Source organism: Centrocercus urophasianus, unplaced genomic scaffold (assembly GCF_019232065.1).
Source record: "Centrocercus urophasianus isolate 14NV4802_14NV808 unplaced genomic scaffold, USGS_Curo_1.0 seq_11, whole genome shotgun sequence".
NCBI lineage: Eukaryota > Metazoa > Chordata > Aves > Galliformes > Phasianidae > Centrocercus > Centrocercus urophasianus.
In genome coordinates, this window is record NW_024884253.1 from 37,013,797 (window position 1) to 37,024,024 (window position 10,228).

At 35.0% G+C, this 10,228-nt stretch overlaps 1 protein-coding gene across 1 annotated transcript in view; it reads right to left on the bottom strand.

Annotated features, from left to right (window-relative positions):
* Positions 1 to 10,228, bottom strand: part of RP1 (RP1 axonemal microtubule associated) — a 168,078-nt gene that overhangs the window by 42,028 nt on the left and 115,822 nt on the right. The window contains 7 exon segments of the mRNA XM_042808614.1: positions 2,844 to 2,930; positions 3,467 to 3,613; positions 3,615 to 3,657; positions 4,081 to 4,190; positions 4,193 to 4,335; positions 5,461 to 5,539; positions 7,444 to 7,595. Coding sequence (XP_042664548.1) covers positions 2,844 to 2,930; positions 3,467 to 3,613; positions 3,615 to 3,657; positions 4,081 to 4,190; positions 4,193 to 4,335; positions 5,461 to 5,539; positions 7,444 to 7,595 — 761 coding nt within the window.

Consider the following 10,228-nt stretch of genomic DNA (forward strand, 5'->3'; position numbering starts at 1 on the left):
GTTATATGTTGTTATATGTTGTTATACGTTATATGTTGTTATATGTTATATGCCCATTTGTTTTGCCAAATTTTATTTGTTTAGATGTGACTTGCAGTATTACAGCTAGGATCTTCAAAGTAGGCAGGAATTAGGTATGCAATAGCCTTTGGAGTTCCCTGTAGTAATTATGGAATTTGAAGAACGAATTCCAATAGGAGGAAATACATCATGGACACTGGAAAATTAGGCTCCAAGTCTGTGTACTTAGAACCTCCAAAGCAACAAAGGAAGCATAGCTTTGGGAGCCTAGTTTTTTAGCTCCTGTTGAAGTCATCGCAGAGATCTGGTTCACAAGAGGGAAATCCGAGCTGTGAACTTAATTCTAGGTCAAGTGATAAAGTACAGAATAAAAGTGTAACAAGCATATGCAAGAACATTTCAGGTAACTATAATATTCAGGACTCAACTTCAGTAATATCTAAGAACTGCAAGGCTTTGGAAATGGCTTATTGAGACTCTGTGAGACTTCTCTTTGTACAGAAATATTATTATCAGGAAGAGATGGAAAAGTAAAAGGGAAGAGGGAAAATTTAATGTCACCGGCAATTGAAACTCTTAGGCAGAGATTCCCAAGTTTACTTCCACTGCTTACACTTTTATCTCCTATCAGTAATAAAATTATACTAAGGGTTAACTGAACATCTAAGCAAGTACCTTTCAGAAATTGGATCCATTAAAAAAAGAGAAGGGAAAGGAAGGGAAGATGTGTAACTTTATGAAGTAAATTTCTGCAGCAAAATGTACCTGACAAGCTCTTTCTAGTCATAATATTGCATCTATGTGTTTTATCTGCCAATCATGTAGTATTTCTATATTCTTTAGAAAAGTAAAAATGATTTTGTTTTATTTTGGAAAGGGAGAAAAACTGCTTTTAAGTAAGAAAAAACCCAGCTCTTCTATAGTGTATAAGTCTTCAAAAGTTACAGGAAAGTTATGTTTTAGCTGAACTTTGATAATTTTCTAAAGAAGTTTACAGAGTACCATAGGAAATCAGAAGAAAAATCTCTTATACACTAAAACTGTTGTAAAAATCAGAACAGACAAAAGATAGAGCAGCAAAAGGAACACAGGGATTTTATCTCTTTTTTATACTTCACAAATGCATTTGTATCTGTTTTTGTTTTTGTGTGTGTGTGAAATTTCTGAAATTTTCATTATTATTTCTTTCATTTAATGAGAAAGTAATGAAAATGATTCTTTTTCCTTTCAACTAGGACTTGGTTTGACCACTGATTCATAGCGAATTTGCACATACTGACTGACTCCTATAGTTTCTATTTCTGCGCAGCATTTCTGGTTTTTGCTGCACTGCAAGAATTCTATTAAAATCGAAACACATTGCTACATTTTAGATTAAGATTCCATATAAATAATTTATAAACAAACTGATAAATGAGTAATAGATGTTATAAACACATTACTGGCACAGTATATGTTACTGTTGCTTATATTGTGGGTTGTAAGTGCACCAGCAGAAGAAACTACACAGATCTATAGCAATCCATTGACTTCTTGTAGACTGCAAAAATTTATAGCTACTAATAAGCTATTTATTTAAAACGACAACAACAACAATAAAACTATTGAAGAATTTAAAAGCATCACAAAAAATCACTCACCAATTTGCAGAGGGTTGTGGTTGAAGAAAAAACATAAATGTGCAGCAAAAAGCAATCAGATTTTTATGAATTTTCTGCCATGATTGAAGCTACCTATTCAGGTGTAGCAGGTATCATAAGGGTTAGAGTCAGTCTTAAGAATTTTTATCAAATGGCCTGGAGAAGTGTATTTAAAATGAGAAATCTGTGTTTTTTAACTTACTTTTTTTTCCATTATTATAGCCTGAATTGAGACCACAAAGTGAACTGATTAACACATTTCAGAAGATAAACTTCTTCTCTATCCTCAGTTGAGGATATCTTCCTTTGAGTATCATAAGCCCATTCGGATTTCACCCTAGAATTCTGCTATCTCTAGCTTTTTCCATCAGGATGGTTTCTGGACTGTTTATTCATTTAAAGATTCACCTTACACTCATTTAAATTTGCTGTAGTGCAAAGGAACTGTGTGACCCAGTTCAGAATATTATTCTTTTACTGTCCTGAGAATAATTCAGTGCTATGCCTGTAAGTCGTATGGACAGTTGCCTCCAAGTTGAGTTTATTAATGCAGCTTTGCTTAGCTTTAATCTCCAAGCTTGAGGTTTTTCAACAAAGCCTAAGAGTTTACACGAGTTTACAACACCCTTCTACTCAATCTTACAACCCTTTGCAGAAAAGTATACCTTTAAAATCTGTTTGCATTGTAACACGGACAGAATTAAATAATTTCACCACCATTTTTCATGAGAGACTTTAAGTACATATTAAACATCAATCAGATGTTTAAGGTCCATTAATGAATATTTTGTATTGAATAAATAAAAAATGTCAGCTTAATGGCTTTCCACAACTAGGTCACGTTGTATCTGGGGGCTATCAATATTTCAGTATTATCAATATTAGCATCTCCTAACACCAGAAAAGAATGCTGCCCTCCATACCATGGTGCAGCATGGATCCACACAGAAATGAGTGGGTATGAATGTATGTGCTTCACTGGGCTGAAACAGGTGGCTCTGCTCTCAAAGAGATCTCGAAATTGTAGGAAATTATCTATAGACAAAATGTGACTGAGCCACAAGATGTCTGGTCCGGTTGATGTGGTAGAAAACCAAAGATGACAGTATGTTTTTCAACAAAAGCTACTTATACAAGTACTAAGCAGAATACTTTGTTTCTATGTAGGATATACTGGAATACCTTGTGAAGCTTAATTCCTCTTTCCAAACATGGACTGGATAACAAAAATGAAAGTTTTGTTATATCTCCAACATCTCCAACAGTCAACTGTTAGAAAAATAAATGAAAAAAAAATTGCAAACAATGAGTAATTATTGTTTTTTTCACGTTTAAGAATAAAAAACTTAGAGAAAGTATTGCTCAGATTCAAATACCTGCCCAGAAACTGCATTAATTTCATGTGCACATTTCAGAATAAGTATTTTTCTGGGTTCATGGTAAAGGAATATAGCTTCTAAACAGTGAAAACAGATTAGATGAGGTTTGAGAAATAAAAAGTAAAGGAACTATGAAATAACTTCTTTAGTTAAAACCTTACTGTTAAGGACTACTAGACTTACTGCAAGTCAGTGAGGTTTTTCGTGCCAAAGTTGTCATTTGCTCAGTAAAAGAGTTCTGTAAGTCATATGCATCAGCCTACATGTAAGAATTTCTTCAACTGCTTAATTAAGATATGGAGGGGTAAACATCAACTCTAGCAAACAAAAAAAAATCAGCACATGGAACTTCACATTCAGAAGCTGCAAATCTTACTTTACTGTAACACTCCGGTAAAACTTGCATGAAAGAAAGAAGAAACCAACCAGAAATGGATTATCATTCAGATTCTGAACTTTCTGTGAAGAAGATTTCCCTTCTGTTCCAAATACCACAACTTGAACATCAGGTGTATCTTCTGGAACTTCCACACAGTGTACCCACATTTGCCATTGTCCTCTGCTTTTAGTATTAATTTGTTTTGTAAGAAGAGATGTCACAGACATTTCTGTATTGGAAACAAGCATATATTCAGAGCAGATATCTAAATTATAAGACAGTATGAACCATGACATAAAATTATTTTGCCTGGTATGACTGGATCTGCTACAGACAAGTCAGGCAGCAGTCACAAAAGCCCCATTGCTCATTCTAGTCCTATAAAGGTGTGTAAAACCAGGCTAGCTTCTTCACAAATTCATTTGTGACATTCACACAAGTGACATGCCCATCTTCTCTGCTTTGTACATGCTGCCAACGCTTGCAACTACTCGCCAAAGTTCTGAGAGTATATGTCAACTTTTGTAAGACTAAACTATGCGTTATCAACTCCTCCAGTAGCAGCAAGAACTAGAAGCATTGGCATTGCCATCATTTTCATCCCAAGCATGACTGCTTCTTTGTTTTAAAGAAGGCATAATTCACCTTGGATCAGGAGCCAGTGTTTGGTTTTGCCTACACTGTAGGTGAGCAGCCATGAAGTAGCCATGTGCTAACTTCATTATGCTTTGCCATGCAATAGTAATTCACGCAAATAAGGAACATTTCTGCTGGTATTTATTACCTTTGAGAGGAATTACCACTTCCACAAAATCTTTCTTAGGACGTTTATTGATCCAGTCATTATGAACAAAGACATGTGAAGAAAAAGGGTAGCTGACTTCTTTTATAACAATTTTTTCCAAGAACCACTCATCTGTATGAAAATAAATAGAACATTATTAATTTAAACTTTTTAAGTTACAAAATATTCTTGGTATGCAGTCATAAGTTTCTATCTTTACAAAATCAGCGCAATGTTTTCTTTTGTCTGACTTCTTAAGGAAATGAGACTTCTGAAAATATTGTGACTGTGCATGTACATTTCTGTCTGTTCCCCTGCTCTCTAATACATTTCATACAGTGAAAAATTCTTAAAGAAAATTTATGTAGACCTAGTGAAAAAATATATGCTTCGATAGATTTGATCTATCCAAAGGATAGATCAAAAGGATCCAAAGCTCCAAAGGACGGAAAAGCTTCTAAGAGATCTCTACACAAGAGATCCCATATACAAAATCCTATTATAAATATCCCAATGGAAAACAGCGTATCAGGATTTCTGCCAGATCAGCCACCAAAACATCTTCTCAACACAACTTCTGCAAGTATCTATGCAATCTAAAAAGATACAAACTTAGCTGAAGGTCTTCTCTTGAAGAAATCTAGTTAACATATTCTCTGCAAACAACACTTGGACCCTTGAGTTTTGATAAACTTGGCTATACTCCTAGTTTTGGTGAAGTTAATGAAAGTCTGATCATCCAGTTTAGTGTAATCAAGTAAGAAATAAATGAGAAGTAGTTCCCTAATCAGCTTTTATATGCACATCTATAAGTTTAATATAGAGAGTCATCTTATAGTCTTGCTTTTTGATAAAAATAACAAGAGACTCAGTTTACCATGCACTGGAATGGTCTTGTCTCCAATATCAATATTATCTGCACAAGTGGCAAACTTGTAAAAGCTTGAATCTCTTGCCTCTGAACATTGCTGAGCCAAAATTTTAGCCAAATTATTGAACGAAATATCAGTTTATGATGATCCCTGCTGTTACTGTTTCAGAGCTGAACAGTTTTCTTTAACAACAAGAGCTTTTGCTGAGCTGGAGGGAGGACACAAATAATATCCTGCAGTGAATTTTAGCACAGCTAGATACTTGAGAAGTATAATCCAATAGAAATAACAACAGAAAGTTGAGAGTAATTTTAAAAAAAAAAAAAAAAAAAAAAATATTTTAATTTCAAATTTATTACTGAAGTATAGAAAAAAAAATGCTGACCTTTTTTTGTACTCTTAAATCCAATGAGAACTTGTTTCAACTTGCCAAGGTATACTGCTTTGATTTTGAAAACATCCACCTGTAATGTGAAAATAATTTAAATTATATTTAACAATCTAGCTTTGTGCATCTGGACACTGCTCTATATCTTAAAAGAGGTAAATTTGTCTCATTCACACCATTCCATTGTCTCAGAGTTCATAATTAAACAGTAAATGTGATAACTGATATTTTCTGTTCCAGAGAATATTATGAACATAAAAAAATTGCTGTACATAATAGGATGTAATTTTACAAGTAATGGATAGCAATAAAGTCCTCGTGTCTTGCATGTTCATAGACTAAAATAACCAAATCACAATGTCTACTTGTGTTGAAAGTTATTTTGAATGAGACCCTAACTCTCAATGAAACTTGCAAATATCTAATTATTCTCAAAACCTGAAGCAATTTCATTTTCACTAAAAATCACAGTTAATTGAGTGGGAATTAGGCAGGTAAATGAGAAACAAATGAATAGCGTTTGGGAAGATTTCAACCACTCTGCTACATATCTCAGCTGAACATGAGCCAGCAGTGTGCCCAGGTGGCCAAGAAAGCCTATGGCATCCTGGCTTGTATCAGAAATAGTGTTGTTAGCAGAAGCAGGGAAGAGATCGTCCTTCTGTGCTCAGCACTGGTGAGGCCACACCTCGAGTACTGTGTTCAGTTTTGGGCCCCTCATTGCAAGAAAGACATTGAGGCCCTGGAGCATGTCCAGAGAAGGGCAACAAAGCTGTGATGGGTCTGGAGCACAAGTACTATGGAGAGCAGCTGAGGGAGCTGAGATTATTCAGTCTGGACAAGAGGAGGCTCAGGGGAGACCTCACTGCTCTCTGTAATTACAGAATCACAGAATGACCAGGGTTGGCCTCTTCACTCATGTAACTAGTGATAGGACTAGAGGGAATGGCCTCAAGTTGCACTAAGGGAGATTCAGGTTGGATGTTAGAAAATACTACTTCTCAGAAAGAGTGGTCAGGCACTAGAATGGACTGCCCAAGGAGGTGGTGGAGTCACTGACCATGGAGGTGTTCAAGGAACGTTTAGACATTACGTTGAGGGACATGTGAGAACATGACAGTTTAGTGAGAACTATTGGTGATTGGCAGATGGTTAGACTGGATGACCTTGTATGTCTTTTACAACCTTGGTGATTCTATGATTCTATTGGAGTAAGGCTTTTTCATGGAAGCCATTTCTATGATAGATGTTTCTCTCTTCCATGATGAACAGACTTGATGGAATCTTCCCTTTTTCCCTTCAGCAAATATTTGCAATGATTTTATTATTTGCTTAAGACAAACAAACAAAAAATATTCCAAATCTGAACACAATGGGAGTCTAATAAAGTGTCAGCAAGATATTCCCTGTCAATCTGAAACAGATATTTCTGTTTGATCTGAAATTTGTTTTAGCTACTTTATTTTTATGCCCACAACCACTTAAGGAATTACTCTACTAGGAAAAGTTCTTGAACACTCAAAATGCAAGTATGAGGAAAAAGAATAATGGAAGCATGAAAAAATAAATTACTGCTCGGAATACAGTTATTACTATTCAGGAAGGCTAATCAAGAGAAGGCTGTGGTATAAAGGCAAGTTATTCTGCAGAAATTTTATCAGAGCTACCAGGCATATCTAAACAAAAATAACTCCATAGGCTTAAAAGTCTGGAATATTAAAGATGAAATTTCAGAGTATATTTAGTTCAACTCAACATTACTTCATTAACTTAATTGCTTTACTATTGTTTAATGCTATTGATGCTTAATACGTTACCTATGAAAATTACATCTTAGTTAATAGAAAAAATTATACCCACACAGAATGCAAAAGTTAGTGAAGTGTTTTTGATGCTTTGTACATGAAAAGTTCTATAATAACATAAGAAATAACAAAAAGATACTTGCAGATTCAGTTATGTTTTTCCTCATTGTTTTACCTGCCCTCTAGCAAAAGTAATCAGGCTGTTTCTTGAGTTAAGCCATCGTTTCCCTGAGTCAGTCCTTTCTCCTTGAATACACAGATAAGCCTCACCAGTGGCATCTGCTTTCCTCAAGTCTCCAGTGTGCAAATTGATTGAATATTCCACAACTTCAGAAAAAAAATGAATTTACAAAAAATGTCATCATGAGAAAATTGTGCTTGTCTACTTGCATAACAACTATATTATCTAATAATTCCTAGTAGAAACCATTGCAAACTTCATCTGAATCCCATACAGTGCCAGAGTACAAGTAGCACAGATCTGTTTCCTGGTAATGTCCTATCTAAAACACATTCTTACAGCATAACTCTTTGTTTGGCAATTCAAAGAATACAATTTTGTTTCAGTTAGACACCACTCCCACAAAATCAGCACTACTGGCTGCTGCTTGAGGCAGAGTCTCAAAAATAATTCCTCCTCCTCCTTAAAAGTAAATCTCTAAAAATATTTAGACTTTGGAAAGTCTAAATTCTGTTCTTTAAGACAATTCACTCATATTTCTTTGTTCCTTCTCTAGGTAGTGTGCAATATCATAGAGCCATAGGACAGCTTGGGTTGGAAGGGACCTTAAAGATTATCTAGTTCCAACTCCCCTCCATGGGCAAGGATTGCAACCCACTCAGTCAGGCTGCCCAGACCCCAATCCAACCTGGTCTTGAATGCCTTCAAGGATGGAGCCTCCATAGCTTCTCTGAGCAAATTGTTTCAATATTTTCTTCTTTAAAGGAAACTAGAACTTATCACATACAAAATTGTTTAAAAGAAAGCTGGAATTTGATTGTCTTAAGATTTAAACTTCTGTAATTACCTTCCTGTGACTGAACCGATCAGGACTATCAATCTTTCTCACTTCTAAGCCCATAAACCTATCAGAACGAATTTGGAGCTAAAACAAGTTAATAATGAATAATGAACTAAAAATCCTCTCAATATCAACTTTAACACACAAGTATAGTTTATAACGGAAGAAACAAGGAAACAAACAGAATAAGGTCACAATATTATTCATGGTTATATACAACACCATGACAAAAAGGATGTCATGAAAAAAAATGAGAAGCTTTTTGTTTGCTTGTGGTATACTATGTAAAACTTGCTCTTATTTAAATACAATAATAAATATGAGCTGGAACTGCTGGCACAGCAGGTATCTAACTTTGGTGGCTATGTTAGGGATACGAACAGTTGTGAGGTGTTCTGGGGACATATTCTGGGAACAGACACTAAAAATCAAAGAGTTAGGAGTTAGATGTTCTAAATGTTCTGCTTCCGACCACACGCATTATTACTTCAGCCTAAGGAAAAGAAGCCACACAAAGTTGCCCCTGTAAAAGTCACATTTAGGATGTGGGTAATAAACAGTATACACATAACATAAATATATTCAAGAATGCATATATTACCTTGTGAAATTTCTGATAAGAAGTTTTAAGACTGAAGGCCTGGACACTCTTACAACATGGAACGTGCACTGAGCTACATTTGACTACCCCAAACTATTTGGCCCCAGCTTCAGTGGTTTTCATGACTTCAACACTGACACTGTGAAGCAGATCTCAACAATGCCCAGACCTTGATAGCAGTACGGTGCAGAAACTGTTCTGCCTGACTCTGCTACTTGCCCATACCTGAGACCTATGTGGTTGCACAACATTTGCTTTCCCAGGAAATGTGCTTGAACAAAGAAAAAAAAATAGTGCTTTAGAGAGACTCTGAACCAAGGTGCATTTTCAGTCTCATAACTCATATTTCAAGCCAGAAGGCATTGAAATACTCATTATTCAAGTCAAGTCTAAAATACATCACAGGATACAGAAATATCACAGTATAAATCCTGGAAACTTCTGATATTTTCACTACAGTTTACTTCGTGAATCAAATTTACTCCAAGACAGAAATGGCCCTATTTAACCAAACTACAGCCTTTAAAAATATATAATTAGGAAAAATTTCTGGTAGGTTTGAGAGTGATTGTTAAGATCCCAGAAGCTAAAGCTGTCATTTATTTTCATGCGTAGGTGATAAGAAAACAGGGAGAAAAAAAAAAATGTGTTCTGAAGATATTTATTTTTAAGCTTTTCTTACAGCTCTTTTCACAAGTTGGTGCTATTCATATTGAGTGTTATAATCAAAAGGCCTGAATTCAAATATTGTGACATATTATGTAGCTATTTCTTCATATGTCTAAAAGAAAAAGGTCACATCAGTGGAATGAGAAAGCTTTTGCTTACTGGGTGGTTTTGCATACTGATTGAAAAATGAATACTTAAAATTAAATAATAAGGGATGCATCAGTCTAATAAAGGTGCACTCTTTGCACTATACCGAAATCTTTTTCTTTCTTTTCATCTTTATGCCATGTGGGGATTACAACTGAGAAAATGAGTTTTCTGAAAAGTAATTTTATTTCACTGTGTCATTATTTACTTCAGGACTTCCCTTGGGAATTTGCTTTTCTAAGTATTTAAACCACGGTTTGAGAAAGTGCGTGTAATCAATGACATCACTCATATTTGATGGTAAGTAGTAGACAAAGAGTTTTCCTAGACTGACACTTTAATTTATGTCAGGTTTTACTTAAAGGCAGGTAAATATGCATTGTCAGATGAATGACAACGTAGCTGCAAATGACTGTAGGCACATAGACTTGCTTCTGATGGAAATCCAGATATTAAAAGTATGTGTGCTGTCCAGGTGACTTTTGCTTTTTTTTTTTCTTTTTTTTTTCCTTTCTTTTTAG